Genomic DNA, 17,164 nt, shown 5'->3' on the forward strand with positions numbered 1-17,164 from the left:
AATTAGTACTTTGTCAAAGGCTTTATGAAAGTCCACATAGGCACCATCTATTGTCTGTGCTCCTCAATCTCTTTGGCTCTGTCCTCCAAAAAAAAAACAAGTTTGAGACATGATTTCTCAAAATCATGTTAACTAACCTTGATTTGGTCCATACCCCTCCAAACGTAAGTAATGCCCATCTCTCAGAAGCCTGTCCAACAGTTTTCTCATCGCTGTCAGAATCACAGGTCTGTAGTTTCCAGGTATTTCCTTTTTAGCCTTCCTTAAATAAAGACCTAACAATAGCCACCCTCCACTCTTCTAGTACCTCACCTGTGGCTGTAGATAATACAGATATCTCTGTTGGGCCCCTGACATGTCTTCACTAACTGCCCTTTCTGTCTTGATGTACTTGATAAAGTGCTGGAGATGTAGCCATCTTTAATGGTTTTTACAGAAGAAATGCTGGACGTCTTTAATGTGGACTGTTTTCAAGACTTCAATATTTCTTTCATACTAGCCTCCATTTCTTTCCCCACAGCAAGAACTGTCATGAAGTATTTGTTTAGTATTTCTCCTAGATGATTCTGAATTTGAATCTCAATTTTTAAATTGTGGAATTTCTTCTATTTCATTTAAGAAAACAGTTTAAATAAATTCAGTTACCTTCCAAGGAAAACTTGAAACTACCTGAAAGTTCTAGCCACATAGAGAGATGTGGGAATAAGCTGTGAGGTACTAACATGATTCTGCATGATATTTATATTGGAAATACAGTTCTAATTAGGCCACAGCCTTAGATTTAACCCTCTAAAATTGGCATAGGTTCAAAGAGATTGAATACATGCTCAAATGTGATATAATTGAAGTGAATTGTAGTGAATGGAGTTCACCCATAGTAATGCCAAAAATCAGATGGTACCCAACACATGCCTATTGATCATCTAAGTCAATGCAATTACAAAAGCTGATTTACATCATCTTTCGGAGCTGGAAGACCGTCTTGAGAGGATGGGACAAGCAGCCTATATTCCAAGCTGAATTCACTCAAAGGATATTGGCAGGTTCCTTTTATCCAAGAACAATAGAAATTTTGGCATTCATGACACCAAATGGACTTTACCAGTTTAAAGTTGTCATTTGATATGGAAAATGCACCAGTTACATTTCAAAGCCTAAAAAATAAACTAATTTAGTGATTACGTAGTTGTGTGGCTTACTTCCAATGATCTGGTGATGTTTTGGCACATACTGTAGGAACATTTGCAGCAACATAGTTGTTTGACTGAATTCAGAGGGAAGGCTTGGTGATAAATCTGGCTAGGAGTGAGTTCACAAAAGCCTATGTTGTATTCCTAGATTGTCGTTGGATATGGACAGATGGCCCCATGGGATGGGAAAACAAAGGAGTTTCCCATACCATAGAATAGAAGGGAAGTTATAAAATTCCTGGGACTGGGGGGGGGGGGGGTTTCATTAAAAAATTTGTACCCAATTTTAACAACAACATTTCTCCACAAACTGATCTGTTCAAGAAGTGTGGAAAATTTTAGTGAATGGAGAAAGGCATTTGACAGCCTGAAAAGCTGTTAGTCACTGCCTCAGTGTTTGCCACACCTAATAGTGCAAAGCCATTCAAGGTGGCTGTCAATGTGAGTGATGTAGGTGTCAGTGCTGTACTCTAGCAAGAAGATGAAGAGATAGAAAGACCTATTGGGTATTTTTCCAGAAAGTTGAATATTCATCAACAGAAATAGTCCACAATTGAGAAGGAGATCTTGAGTTTAGTGTTGGTTTTGTAACATTTTGTTACAAGTAATGTGGCTGAGACCATTGTTATGCTGATCATAACCCCTTAATGTTTTGGAAGGATTTTAAAAATACCAGACTGTTTGTTACCGCCATCAAATTTGAAAGTTGTGCATGTGGCAGGATGAGTGTAATTGCCATGGCTTTAATGAAGGAAGACTAAGGTGTTTGGTGCAGAGGAGATGGATTGAAATAGACGACAGTGTTGAATGACTCTAGGCATGCAAACAATGTAATGTATATGTAGTGTACTAATACCATAAGACTAAAGGTTTTTTGAAATTAAGCCTTCTTTTTACATCGGTTCAAATGTAAAGATGCAGAGTTATTTCCTCTAATTTGATAAAGTAAACTGCGTGTTGTGCCTTGGGCTTTTTGTTAAAGTCAAAATGATAAAGGCATCATGAATGGATGGAGTCAAATTCCTACAGAACCAGGGTCTTAGTTTAAGTTTTCAGTTATTGTTGGGGTTTTAAAGTTGGCTTTGGATGCTGTTTCATCTCTGTCCACCACAGCAAAAAAACCTGCAGCTGTCTCTGCCCAAATGTTCTCTTGGTGTTCTTTTCCCTTCAGCTGGAAAGATACCTTGTGAAACAATCTATATTTTTCTGGACTTTGTCTCTGCTAAGTGTATTTGTAGGATGTTACTATGTTGGAACAGTTGCTGTTAATAGTTAAGTAATCTGTTATTCCATTGGGTTTTCCTAACAACAGATTTACAGTTGCATCATTCTGATTTCTTTTTTTAGCTGCATATAAGAATAAAGTGTATTTTACTTAAAACTGAGTTGTGCGACCAGTCAAATTACATCAAGATACAGCACCTTACGTTTGCCTCTAAGATACATTTTAGGGTCTTGGCCATCTTGATGCATTTGAAGGGCATTTTGATCTGGTCCATAACAAATTGGACTTTTGATTTGGGAGTTGCTACAATGGATCTTGCAAATGGCTCATGTTCTCAGAGTTACACTCAGTTTAGTTATGGAATGGAGCTCTTCACAACTTTGAGTAATGCTTGCTCTCAACTATTTTGTTCATCAGTAGGTGGCGGGGGGGTTGGAAGAGATGCAGTATAATTGTTCTCATCACAATTTTATCTTAAATGACGATAAATTATTGATTTGCTGTGCACCTACCTAAAGTGCTCACTCCCAGCATGTTTGGACAGTCTTTCAGTTTTCATGCCCCAAGATTAAACAGACAATCACCTAAGATCATCCCAAGCTCCCCATTCCCCTCATACATTCCACAGCCCATCCTCCACCATTGATTATGCAAAGTCTACCAATTCTTTATTTTTGTTTAGGGAAAAATAGAAGGATTTGCCCAAAGATTGTTGCTGATTGCCTTTGCAATTAGTTTAGAATACCAAAACTACCAAGAGCACATGTCAATAGAGATAATGGCAGACATATTACAATAAATTGTTTTAATTTTGTTCAGAATAAAATCAAGTTAACACAAGTGACAAAATCCCTGTCCAGCATTTGTAAACTGTTCTTTTAGGACTGCAAAATTTACAGATTTTAAGATCTATTGGTAATGAAGCAATTACCTTCAAATATTTAAGCATCACAGATTTGTTCAGTGAGTACACATTTACCCATGCAAACACTTACTTATTTTCAATAGAACATAGAACAGTACTGCACAGTCCCTTTGGCCCATGATGTTGTGCCAAACCCTAAAGTCTGTCTATCTATCCTTGTACCATCATCCACATGGCTATCTAATAGCTGTTTAAATGCCCCTAATGAGGCCAACTCCGTACCCTCTCTGCCGATGCGTTCCACATCCCTACCACTGAGTAAAGAACCTACCTCTGACATCTCCCCTATGTCAACCTGCACTCATTTTAAAGATATGCCCCCTCATAATAGCTGCCTCCACCCTAGGAAAAAGTCTCTGGCTGTCTACTGTATGCCTCTGATCATTTTGTCCATCTCTTTTCAAGATGCCTCTCATCTCTTTTCATTCTAAAGAGAAAAGCCTTAGCTCTCAAGCTTTCATTGTAAGACCTTGCCTCCCATTCCAGGCAACATTGTGGTAATCTCCTCTGCACCTTTTTTCAACACTTCCACATCTTTCCTGTAATGAGGTGACCAGAATACTCTAGATGTGGCCAAACCAGGCTTTTGTATTGCCAGAGCATAACTTCACAGCACTTGAACTCAATCCCTCTAATGAAAGCTAACACACCACACATTTGTTTTCACTTACATATTTAGCAGTGGAGTTGTAATGCATTTCATCTTGGGAAAAGTTTTTCCATGATTAAAATTAACATACTATGATGTACTGCATGAAGAACTTTGAGCAATTGCATCACATTTAAATTAATGACATTGTGACTTTAAAATGATTTACTACTTGGGCATAGAAATATATCAATAATTACCTTCAATATGTTTCATTTCACTGCTGTATTTGGTTAGTTTTGGCAGTAATGAAAAGTATGTTGAAAAAGGAGCACCTATAATAGTCTATAGATCATCAAATGTGGGCAGATGACTGAAATCAAGTAATTGAGCATATTAACTTTGTCCAGCACTCTTACAAAGACAAATGCTGCATTTTAAGACTTTTCAGTAGATAATTTGGATTTTTAAATGCATCAATGATTAAAACAATGATTAAACTTATAGCTTTTGTTGGGAAGAAAATTCTTTTGGCCTTTTTTTAAAGGAATCATTTGAACTTTGGGAATACAGTCACTGCTACTTCACACGTGGATTTTCTTGAGTATGTAGTTAGTAATTGTGCATAGTCTTTAAGTGAAAATCATGTAGTGAACTGCCAACAAATTTGTAAAACCAAGTGTTGACTAAATAATACAGCAAATAAGCTGAAAGTACAATAGGAGTAGCTTAACACTGAACAGTATTATGGGTTCGGTATCAGTTTGCTTTGCTACAGAATTCTCACAGCCCAAGTCAGAAGGTTCAATCTTAGATAAGCAGGAAATTCTCCTATTCCTAAACAACATTCCTTTTTTCTCCCACCCACATCAGATTAACGTGTCAAATCTTAGGCTCTACCACTTGCCTGTGTCTCAGCAGCCAGATTTAAAATTTATGAAAACAAGTGGCAAAAATGCAAACAAGTCTGTTAGAATTGTAGAACTACTTTTTTACAGGTCAAATCTAAAGCACAAAATTCAGAAAATGCTGTTTGCAGGTGTGTGTGGATGTTTCATCAGGAGCTTATACAAGGTTTAGAGTATTAGTGTTTTGCTCCTAGTTTATAATCTGATTACCTGTAGCCACAATAATATCTTTTGTTATTACAGAAACCTGGTCCATGCTTTCTATCAACCTAGGTCTGAAATTCAGGTAAATTTTTATTTTTAAGGAAAGTATAATTAGCGTAACTCCCAGAAAGTTGAGTCAGGTTGAGTTCTGAAACCTTACTCCAGAGAGCCATGACATAAGGATGGTCTGCATTTAGGAACGCTAGACAAAGTGGAAAAGTAGATGGGGTAGCACTCCTCATAAGGAATTATACCAGTATATTAGCAAGAGAGGATCTTGGATCAAAGGAGCATGGTGCAGAATCAGAGCTAGTAGGAACTGCTGATGCTAGCAAATCAGTCCAGAAAGAGGAAGAAGCTTTGTTAGGATTGGTTCAGACAATAACAAATGGTAGTACTAATGTTTGGCACACTAAGTAAGGAAATAGAAACGTATGTCATGGTTTGTTGGCTCATTTAAGTATGGCCCTTCCACTAATCCAACCAAAACTTTGGATACGTTATGTGGATGACACTTTGTCTTCATTAAATGGACCAAACTAGGGGAGACATACAAACTCATAAACAACACCCTCACCAGGATCAGATTCACTTGGGCAGAGAATAGCAAACAGCTCCCATTCTGGACGTCATGGTCGAATTCAGGGCAAAGGGCAAGTTCCTAAATGATACACAGGAAAGCTACCCGTACTGACCCAAGTACTGAATTTCAAAAGCAGCTACCATAATACACACACACACGAAGCTGCATAAGAACATTATTTGAACAGGCAACACACTGTAGCTGCACAAAGAAGACCTCTTCCAAGTATTCCAAGACAATGGATACCCAAAAAACAGTTTAGAAGATGATGATCATGCACACAACAAAACAAAGATACTACATGCCCTGACATGCTCAGCACACTCCCTTACATCAGGAACATATCTGAACTGACCACCAGGTATCAGAGTAGTGTACAAACCCGCATCAACCCTATGCCAACTGCTCACCTGGACCACAGACCCACTACCAATTCAATTGGGACATCAGGATTCTGGGACAGGTGAAGCAGAGATAAGCACAGGAATTCCTAGAAGCCTGGTGCTCTACGAGAAAGGTATCAGTAAACACGTAGAGCTAGATCCTATATCCACTCCATTGCCAAGGAAAATTGGAGTTGGGTTAATCTAGCTCAACAAATGCCAGAGTTTAAATAACAGGTGGGAGAATACAACAGCACTTCATCAGAGCAGCCTCTGATGATATTACCCAGCAGGGTATTTGGAAACATCTGCAGAACAATGAACCAGCTGGGCGAGTCGACCAACTAACTATGATGTCCACAACCCGAGCTACAAGTCTACTCTCAAATATTAGAAAAATGTATGTATTGGTAATACAGTAATGGGCTGATTCAATTTGCCTATGGATTCACACCTCTGATCTTTTTACCTAAATCCTGTGCCTGATGCTACCTCTCTCTCGAACACCTGAAGAAGGAGCAGGGCTTAGAAAGCTTGTTTTCAAATAAACCTGTTGTCTAAAACCTGGTATCATGTCACTTCTGACCTCGTCCAGTCCAGTACTGGCACCTCCAGATTGTGTGGCTGCTAACCTGCTGGCTGAAAGTGGAGAAGATCTCCAAGAAGATTGTGCATGTCAACACAGATGCCAAGTCTCTACAGAAATGCGAGAAAGGACAAATGGTCCCAAGAGGATTACAGATTACGAACTCACTCAAGTCAATCTACAACATTAGTTACACTGGGAGAATTTGATTTGCCGTCACGCCTCTCAAATTCCTCGATCATCTTGTACACCAATTCTACAGCAAGCCCAGTAACTTTGAATTCCAGAGAGTCTATATTCTTAGCTTGCGCTGTATAGTTAAGAGACAGTGCCAAACAGACAAGACAATGGAGCTGCACCATCTACATGCAGACCAAGACCAAGAAAAAGAAACTGGAGAAACTTGGCATCTCTCCCAGCAATAACCAAGTTTCCCCTGGTACCACCACGGGAAATTCCATTGTTAACGTTTCTGACCACAGCCTTCAACTGGGCAAGATTGAAGTTCTCAGCTGTGGACTCAATTTCTGCCCAACCACCAAAATAGACCCATTGGTCTTGTGGAAGACAGAGGAATTCATCAGACCAGTGATAATACCACTAGGCCATTGCCTTCCCCCCTCTCACCAAAGAACACACTCGTCAACGGAACAGACAGTTCAACGCTTTTGATCTATTCCTTCAGAGACCCTACTCAGTCTCATCCCCTGCATGTCTCATGTGTCGACTACTGTCTTCTAAACATACACAAATCTAACACACCTGGATGCCCCATTGTAAGAGGCAATGGGACCCTGTGAGAGAACCTCTGACTATGTCAGGGGTATCTTAAAACCCACTGTACAGGAAACCCCCAGCTTCTGTTATCACACTATAGATTTCTTACAGAAATTCAGCACCCACAGACCAGTCAAACCAGGAACATTCCTCATCACAATAGACACTTCTGCACTGTACACCAGCATCCCCCATGACTATGGCATTGCTGTAACAACAGCCCAAGTACTCAGTACCACCAACTGCAAATTAAATTTCCAGACGCCATCCTACAACTCATCCACTTCATCCTTGACCACAACGTCTTTACCTTTGGCACCCAGTTCTTCATCCAGACACAAGGAACAGCCATGGGGACCAAATTTGCTACCCAATATGCCAACATTTTCACGAACAGGCTTGAACAAGACTTCTTTGCTGCACAGAACCTCTGACCAACCCTTTACACCAGATACATTGACAGTTTCTTACCTTGGACTCCTGGTGAGGGATCACTGAAATAACTGCATAGCGCCATCAACAAGATTCTTCCTACCATCAGACTTACCATGGACGACTACTTTTTTCTACAATCAGTTTCATTCTTGGACACTGCATGCATCTCCATCAAGGATGGACACCTTAAACATTGTTCTACCATAAGCCTACTGGCAACCTCACGATGCTGCACTTCTCTCGCATTCATTCTAAACATAATAAAACAGCAATCCCCTATGGACAAGTCCTGTGCGTTTATAGGATCTGCACGGATGAGGAGGAATAAGACACACACCTCAGTGTGAAGCCACAGCAGGGTTATCTTGGATTCTCCAGCATCTGCAGTTCCCATTATCACTGAGGGTGTTGAAGGGCTTCTTTTATAGGAGCAGGATGTGATGCTCCAGTCCTTGATCCTCTGTTCCAGTGCGCCACAGTAAAAAAAAAAAAACCGTAATCATCTCCTCAGAAGACAGACCCATGATGCATCCGATACAGTAACCTTCATCATCTAGTACTACTTGGGAGCAGCAAAACTACACCATGTGCTTCACAGCCTTCAACACAGTATCAATAACGAGCACCTTGCCAAGATATTCCCTAGCCCTCATTTCTCTCTCTTAAACACCCACTAAACCTTAGACCATTGTTCGCAGCAAACTACACAGCGTTTAGAATAACATTGACCACAGCACGATACAACCCTGTCATCGCAGCCTCTGCAAGACATGCCAGACCTTCAACATGGACCCTGCCATCACATGTGGGAATACGACCCACCAAAAGCACAGCAGATGCTTGTGATTTGGCCAACATTGCCTGCAGCATATGAGATTGAGACAAGGATGCTCCGAGGCATGGTATACTGGCAAAACCATGCAGATGCTTCAATAATAAGTGGACACTGCAACAATTGCTCCACAAGGATGCCTCCCAGTGGGGTGTCAAGATGTACGGAGATTGAATTGTGATAGGATTGTATTATTAAATGTGTGAAATAAAGTAACTGGATAACAACACCACCAGCCCTGGAATGCTGGAAGCAATATAATTAGTAATCCTAATTAATTATGCACAATTCCATTGATAGTCTTCAGATGTGTACAGTTACCCTTTTCACATATTCAAAAAATTGGTGAACAAAAGAACTCTAGTCTTGCCTGACAACTTTAGGTAGAGGGAAGAAAACCTCTTTGCTTCAGTGCTGTAGCCAGCAGGATGTGCTAGACCCATTATGATGGCAGAACAAGATTTTTGGTGAGTGTTATTTCAAAGTTATAAAAAATACTACTGAACAGTTCGTATTGGACTAGTTCCTTGGGCAAGAAAGCATATCTGGGCAAAATCAGAGTGGTTCAAAGGAAAGGATGTTGGGTCCCGAGTGCACGTTGAGAGTGAGGAGGGTGACTGGATGCCTGCCATTATTAGCCAAAAACAACCCTGAACAATGGATGTGGCAACAAAGTTAAAGTCGAATTTGTAGAAGAAAGAAGGGAATGATGTCCCGTTACCCCACCTGTGACAATAGAAAAGTAGTACTTAAAAGAGAGAATGGCAGCCAAGTCTTATGCTAAAAATCACACATCCAGTCAACTAGTTAGTTGGCATTTATCAATGACTAAGAATGTAAGAAGGGAGTGAATGCAATAAAAAAGACACTTTTATGTATTACAGAACCTCAATTGTTCGTGTAATAGGTGACCATTTGGCCCATTATATATGCACTGGGTCTATTCCCAAATGCCAATATCATATCTTTTCCCTATATTCCAGTGCACCATTTCTATCTGAATAATTAATATGAAGGTCAGAAGTTAACCTTTTGTGCTTGTGATTTGGATAATGAATCTTTTTGTGTTTTGAAAGTGATTTTGTTGAGTGATTACAGTTACTAAATTAAATGTTAACCATCTGTGGTCTGGTGATATTTGTTTTTGCCCCTTTATTATTAAATGTTGTCTTATACATTTGTATTATAAACTGAAGCTAGTAACTTGCTTGTGTTTTCCCCAGAGCTTGAGATCTGGGGATATGTTTTAGATTTGAGTTTATAACTTTTGAGTTCATATTTCTGAAATGTACAGAGCTAAGAAAGAGTGGATGTGGTCCTGGTGGGTGCCTGTGTCCATTTAAAGTTAAGTTGCAGATAGAAGTGCAGTATTTAGTGCTGGAATTTTTCATGTTATGACTCCCCCTGACCCTTTCAAGTACACCACGCAAACTCGTACTCCTGACCAAACCACCTAACCTGCATATCCCTGGACATCTTTGGATTGTGGGAGGAAAGTGGAGCACCCACTGGAGACCCGCACAAACATGGAGACAATGTGCAAACTTTACACAGACAGTTGTTTGTGGCAAGAATGAACATCTGTGGAGAGAAAGCAAAGTTAGTTTTGGGCCCGGTGACCCTTCAAAATATAGTTCTTAGGTGTCAACATATTGATACCATTTTTGAGAATTTATTTCTTAATTGTGTAAAATCCACCTGAAGAAATAAGAATCAAGCCAAGTCATGTAATCACTTCAGAGATAGCAGGAACTGCAGATGCTGGAGAATCTGTGATAACAAGGTGTGGAGCTGGATGAACACAGCAGGCCAAGCAGCATCAGAGGAGCAGGAAGGCTAATGTTTTGGGCCTAGATCCTTATTCAGAAAATAAGGGTCAAGGCCCTAAACGTAGTTCTTCCTGCTTCTCTGCCGCATGGCCTGCTGTGTTTATCCGGCTCTACATCTCATTATCTCATGTAATCATTTCCTGTTTTTATCTTAAAATACTGTTTTAAGGGGAAAGTTTTAAATAAATGGTTAACTTCAGAATTTTGGAATTTAATTTTCAGGTCAGAATTAATTTGTAAATGTTATTTAAATGTATGAATGAACCTCATGAACAATTCTTATTATTCAGAGTTAACGTGCATTGGTGTGAACTGGTATTTACAGAAAAATAAGGAAAGCTTGGAATTTTGAAACAATTGAGCAGTAATTTAAAAATTGTCTAAGGGTATGTTCTGAAATCTGTCAAAGCTGACAGCAAAGAATTTGAAACAAAAGTATATTCTGATAAGAGATGTTTTTTTTCCCCCCCCCATGGTCCCACAGCTTTTGTCTTTGAAAGAAAAGAGGAGTGGTAATGAAATTGTTTAAGAACTTCTGTCCTGCCCTTTTAAATCAGCAGAGAATTACTTCATAGTTTTGCAAGTTGACTGTGTGCATTTCTCATAATACCCAAGATTTCTAAAATTTTAAGTTTTTGAATTGTCAGACATTTTGGGCAGAGTAACCAGTTTGGCTTGAGAATGGATGGATTTGTGCTTTTTCTTTCAGACAACTGCAAATGCAGCAAGTTTCAGTGTCTTTTGAAAATTTCTAAATTTGCTGTCAAGCTTTCAACATCACAGCACAATGATGGATGAATCATCCTCAACCCACCCAATACTATGCTTGAACATTGGAGAACTGCAATTAAAGACAATATTGAAGTTTCAACGATTTCAAAACACTAAGCCTAGATACAAAAATTTTAATTTAAGTGCATTATATTAACATTTAGTAATAATGGGAACTGCAGATGCTGGAGAATCCAAGATAACAATGTGAAGCTGGATGAACACAGCAGGCCAAGCAGCATCTCAGGAGCACAAACTCCTCTTAAGGGTCTAGGCCTGAAACGTCAGCTTTTGTGCTCCTGGCTCCTGAGATGCTGCTTGGCCTGCTGTGTTCATCCAGCTTCACGCTTTGTTATATTAACATTTACTTGGGTCATTACTCTAAAGTGTTTAGAGGGAACAGTTTCCTGAAATTCAAAGGGATTCTGTGAAATAAATAAATAGGTACACAGTCTCTGTGCTTTCAATGTTCAGGAAAAAAAAATTAGTTTCCCTTGAGAAATGTGTGAAGTTTTAAAGAAAAAGTACATTAGCTAACAATGTGATTTCAATTTGAGATGGGGGTGGGGGGGGAAAAAAAGGAAAAATGTTATGTAAAGTAAAGAACAAACAAAATATGATGTCCCCTGGAGCAAAACAAAAACATTTGATTTCTGCTTTAAATATTGAGAGTTTAATTGGACTATAAAATTTCTCCAGGGCTCATGAATGAAAGGGGTTAGTAATTAGTGGCATGTGTAATATTAATTGAGAAGAAGTGATTGAGCCTCTGGTTGAGGTTTCAATCATGTGCACCCACTTGACAAATGACATGCATGAAATAGTTATTGTGGCTAGTAAAGAGAGAGAGGCCACCTTTTGAAATCAGTGAGTCATTGCCAGCTGCTTGCCTTTGAGAAACTGACCTTTAAAAAATGAAGCTAGGGTTAAACCTACTAATACCTACTGAAGTGAACAAAATGAAAGCAGAAAGGAGGAAAATTTGAGTTTGAATCACTACGGGCTTAGGAGTACATCCACTTGGTAAGACGTCCTCAGCATGGATACAGCTGAAGACAGAGCTGGAGAATCTTAATCCATGTATTTTATTGTTAGGTGAAGTGACCTGAAGCTGGAGAATGTTAAACTAAATTAAAGAGCGCATATCAGAGTCGATATTCAGATTAGGGATAAAAGAACTTGCTGGATTTTATAATAAATTATGGAAATGGAGAATCTGAAAATGTAGGAAATTTGGTCAGATTATCACACTCAAGTTAAAGAAGGTGTGGTGAACAGCAATAATAAGACAAGGGTTGAGAAGTAAGATTTTAATATTGTAAAAGCAAGACTACAATGTTTGTTCGTGTTGTGATTTGCTCAAGTTGTAAATAACGTTTACAAATTGAATGGAATTCAATCATTTTTCCAGATAACCTGATCGGTGACCTGTTTTAATAGTTGCAATGAGACAAGTGGAATGTGAGAATATGGGCTATTCTACTTCAAAGGGAAGTAGTTTGGAAAGTACTTCAAGTATAGTCAGTTGGATAAGAACCACATCTTTAGCATCAGCTCACACCCAATCCTGGTTAAACAGCACATGTGAGAGCGCCTTGGAATCGGAGAATCAGAGTCACTCTTCTGTAATATGAATATACCAATTGTTTCAATCAAGCACGTTTTATATGAACTGGTGAAACAAGTCATTTAAACATCACGTAAGAGCCTCTTGCTTCCCAAAAATAGCTGAATGAATGACCGATAATGATGACAACTAAAGATTTTATGAAAATTGAAGGACACAGTTGGGGAGGAACCCCTAGCAGACACAGATCTGGACTTTTACGTAGATGGATGCTGAAGGGAAACCCTTAAACTGGATGGGCAATAATAAAGTAATGAGGAAGAACATATGCCCATGGATATCTGTTGGGGAAAATATCAGCTCAGCTAGCCAAACAGAGTAATAATGGTTTTAAAAATTGCAGAAGATGAGAGTGAATATTTAAAATTGACATACCAGAACAGTTTGAAAATAGCTAGACAGGTCAGGCCATGAAGGTCATCAGGAAGATTGCCCTGAGACTGACATCATGAGGCTTTAGGAGGCGGCCGGGGACAAATGATCAGATTACGAGAGACGGGTAGTGCAAAGACCCAATTAAGTATGTCCAATTGCTATAAAGCAGAACCAAAAATGGATCAAGAAGCCAAATAACAAGATATAGGAAAAGGTGATTCCCAACAGTCATCAAACTCGGGCAGAAAATGAGCTCAACCAATGAAAGTAACTCTTACTCAATCTGTCTTATCAGTTAGTTTTATTAATCCAGAGTGTGGATGTGTAGCGTTGCCAAGAATTATGCAAATATGTAACAGAGCGACAAGAATGTAGGAAAGATGTACTGTATTATTATCTTTGTGCTTGGATGTCAGAACCCCAAAAATGCATGAAAATTGTAAATGCATGATCAGATGAAATGGTTGAGGTAGGGAAACGCAAGCATCATGATATGATGTCACCACAGTCAATCTTGAAGTGACATACAGAAAGCCTCCTGGGTTGCATATAGGTTCTGTTCCTGAGAGTAGTCGCGAGTCAGTTTGTACACAAGTGGAAACAGAGCACGACAATATAAAGCAGTCGTTCCTAAGTACTGGAGGTGTTTCTATGATGGATTTATAAATTTACAAAATTACAAATATGAGCATTTGCAAGTTGGATGTTCGTAAATAAAAGACCCCCTTTATAATGTTTCAGGATTAACTGTCAGTAATGTTCTGCAGACCTAGCATCAAATCATGCCAAATTTAAATTGAATACAATTCTAGAATGAAGAGTCTAATGATAATTACGAAACCATTGCCAATTGTTGGAAAAACCCATCTGGCTCACTAATCCTTTGGGGAAAGAGATTTGCCATTCTTGTCGAATCTGACCTACATATGACTCTAGACCTACAGCAATGTGGTTGGCTCTTAACTGTCCTCTGGGAAGTTCAGGTGGGCAATAAATGCTGGCCGAGCACCCGTTGAAAGAAGAGAAACCTGCAGATTGTTTGGTAGTGCCCATTTGTGCCTGAACTAGGGCAATATGTTGTTTGTATAGCACGGAAACCGACCCTTTGATTCAACCAGTCCATGCTGACCATATTCCGAACCTAAACTAGTCCCACTTGCCTGTGCTTGGTCCATATCTCTCCAATCCTGAGCTATTCTTGTTGTCTTTTGAACATTTGTAATTGTACCTACATAGACCACTTTCTCCAGCAGTTCATTTCACATATGAACTGTGTAAAAAGGTTACCCCCTCATGTCCTTTTTAAATCTTTCTCATCTCATCTTAAAAATGTACCTCATAGTTTTGAGTTCCCCTGCCTGAGGGGAAAAGACCCTTCTCCTTCACCTTATCTATACCCCTCATTATTGTATAAATGTTTAAATTCACCTCTGTCTCCTGTGCTTCTGAACTTGCTATGCTCCAGTGAAAAGAGTCACATTCTTTCCAAGCTATTTAGTTGCTATGAGTACTGGATAGGTTTGTCCCATTGAGGCAAGACAGGGATGGTAAGGTGAAGGAACCTTGAATGACAAGACATGTGCAACAGCTGGTCAAGAAGAAGGAAGTTTACTTAAGGTTCAGGAAGCAAGGAATGGACAGGGCTCCAGAGGAACTGAAGAATGGATGTTGGAGAGCTGGAAGAGGGTATGAAAAAGCCTTCGTGGGTAGGATCAAGGAAAACCCCAAGGTATTCCATGCTTATGTGATGAACAAGAGGATGGCCAGAGTGGGGGTAAGGCAAATCGGGGATAGTGGAGGGAACTTGTCTGGAGTCAGAGGAGGTAGGAGAGGTCCTTAATGAATACTTTGCTTCAGCATTCACCAGTGAGAGTGACCTTGACATTTGTGAGGACAACATGAAACAGACAGATATGCTCGAACAGGTTGATGTTAGGAAGGAGGATATGCTAGAAATTTTGAAAAACACAAGGATAGATAAGTACTCTGGACCAGACGGGATATACCCAAGATTTCTACAGGACGCGAAGGAAGAGATTGCTGCCCTTTGGGGATGATCTTTGCGTCCTCACTGGAGTAGCACTATATGGAGTGAAAAAGGTTGAGAGGTGACTTGATAGAGGTGTACAAGATGATGAGAGGCCTAGATTGCGTAGATAGCCAGAGACATTTTCCCAGGACAGAAATGACTGTTGTGAGCAGGCATAATTTTAAGGTGATTGGAGGAAGGTATAGGGGAGATGTCAGAGGTAGACTCTTTACACAGAGTGGTGGGCATGTGGAATGCACTGCCTGCAGTGGTTGTGGAGTCAGATATTTTAGAGATGTACAAACGACTCTTGGATTGGCAAATGGATGATAGTATAATGTAGGGTATGCAAGGTAGTTAGACCTTAGGAGGATAATGGGTCGACACGACATTGTGGGCCAAAGAGCTTGTACTGTGTTGTACTGTTCTATGTTCTATGTTCTGTCCTTACTGTAAGAAGGTAACCAGAACTGCACATAGTACTCCAGAAGAGGCCTCACCAATGATATATACAATCACAACATGATGGACCAACTCGTAAATTCAAAAGCCTGATCAATGAAGACAAGTGTACTAAATGTCTTCTTAACTACCCTGTCTACATCTGGCTCAAATTTCAAAGAATTATGTTCCTGAACCCTAGGTATCTCTGTTCTACAACACAAACCAGGGACCTTTAATGGATAAGTCCTGTCTCTGTTTGTATTATCAAAATGCAATACGTCACACTTATCCAAATTAACTCCATCTGTCACTCCTCAGCCCCTCGACCCAATTTATCAAGATCTCTTTCTAATCTTAGACAATATGTTTTTTATTAAAAAGTATGGTTCCTGGGTAGCCACGGAAATGGCAATTGAGTGCAGTTTGGGCTTCAGAGCAAAACTATGTCACTACAGCAATAGATGTATAAGGCAAAGGATTTTTAAGGGTCTTGAAGCACCTAAGATAATCTGATGTGAGATTAATGCAAGTTTCTGCTTCAGATTTCAGGATCTTTTAACAATAGGAAACTTGCACCTACTTGGAAGGGTATGGGATACCTGTTCTGAGTAGGGTGATACCGACCATGTTAAGGACCACCCAGATAGTTCAGGTGTCTAGCGACTTCAAAATAAAAGTCATGCTGAAAGGGAAAGTGCAGGCAAATTTTGCAAGAGATTAACCAAATCAGTGATAGTTTTGGCCAATGCAGAGCAAATAACAATTTACCAGAGACTTTTTAAGAGTAAAAGGCATAGCAGCTTTTGGAGTTTTTCTGTTCTTCATAATTTGTCAGTGTTGTAGGAGGACACTGCAATGGAGAGGATTACTGTCTGTGGTACAGGAGTATGTGCAGGTATCTCAGATGGAGAAAATTGGACTGCATGCAATATGATAGAATACTTTAGGATTCTTCTTGATATCTGAATGACTGGCTTTCTGAAGGAACGGATGGGTTCTCCGCATATATTGTGGCATATTTGGGTTGTGCTCATGGCCAAAAGGTGGTCTTGAAAGAGGAAAAGTACAAGGAAGTTCAGAAACAATTCATGTATATGCTTTTAGAACTGGTTAAGATCTGTATGTTTGTACTGTCTGGCAGTATAAAGGGGATACAGAGATATTGCAAGAATGAAGCCAGAACCTTACACAGAAGTAGTGATGAAATTCTGTAGGTAGAACAAATTGTGATTATGTAATATGTGGTTCTGTAGGTTGTATCATGTAATTGGATAATGGTGCCATTCCTGAAATTCTAGCAACAGTATAACCATAACCCAGCGTACCTGAACATTGGAATTGTGCACTGTCTATGGATCTGTATAGTTCTCCTTGCAAATACATGAATAAAACTAGTGAATAAATTAACTCAAGTCTTGTCTGATTACTGCGGGTGTCAGAGGCAGGATGACC

The 17,164-nt window shown here is 39.5% G+C and overlaps 1 protein-coding gene across 4 annotated transcripts in view; it reads left to right on the forward strand.

The window, feature by feature from the left end:
- mipol1 (mirror-image polydactyly 1) overlaps window positions 1-17,164 on the forward strand; it is a 322,904-nt gene that overhangs the window by 35,008 nt on the left and 270,732 nt on the right. The window contains exon 4 of one of the 4 annotated variants that reach the window (XM_059649194.1): window positions 5,081-5,123. The exons of the other annotated variants lie outside the window; for them this stretch is intronic. Within the exon in view, the coding sequence (XP_059505177.1) occupies window positions 5,092-5,123 (32 nt within the window). The 5' untranslated portion in view covers window positions 5,081-5,091. The remainder of the gene's footprint in view (window positions 1-5,080; window positions 5,124-17,164) is intronic. 4 annotated transcript variants of the gene reach the window in all.

Source organism: Stegostoma tigrinum, chromosome 10 (genome assembly GCF_030684315.1).
Source record: "Stegostoma tigrinum isolate sSteTig4 chromosome 10, sSteTig4.hap1, whole genome shotgun sequence".
NCBI classification, from domain to species: domain Eukaryota; kingdom Metazoa; phylum Chordata; class Chondrichthyes; order Orectolobiformes; family Stegostomatidae; genus Stegostoma; species Stegostoma tigrinum.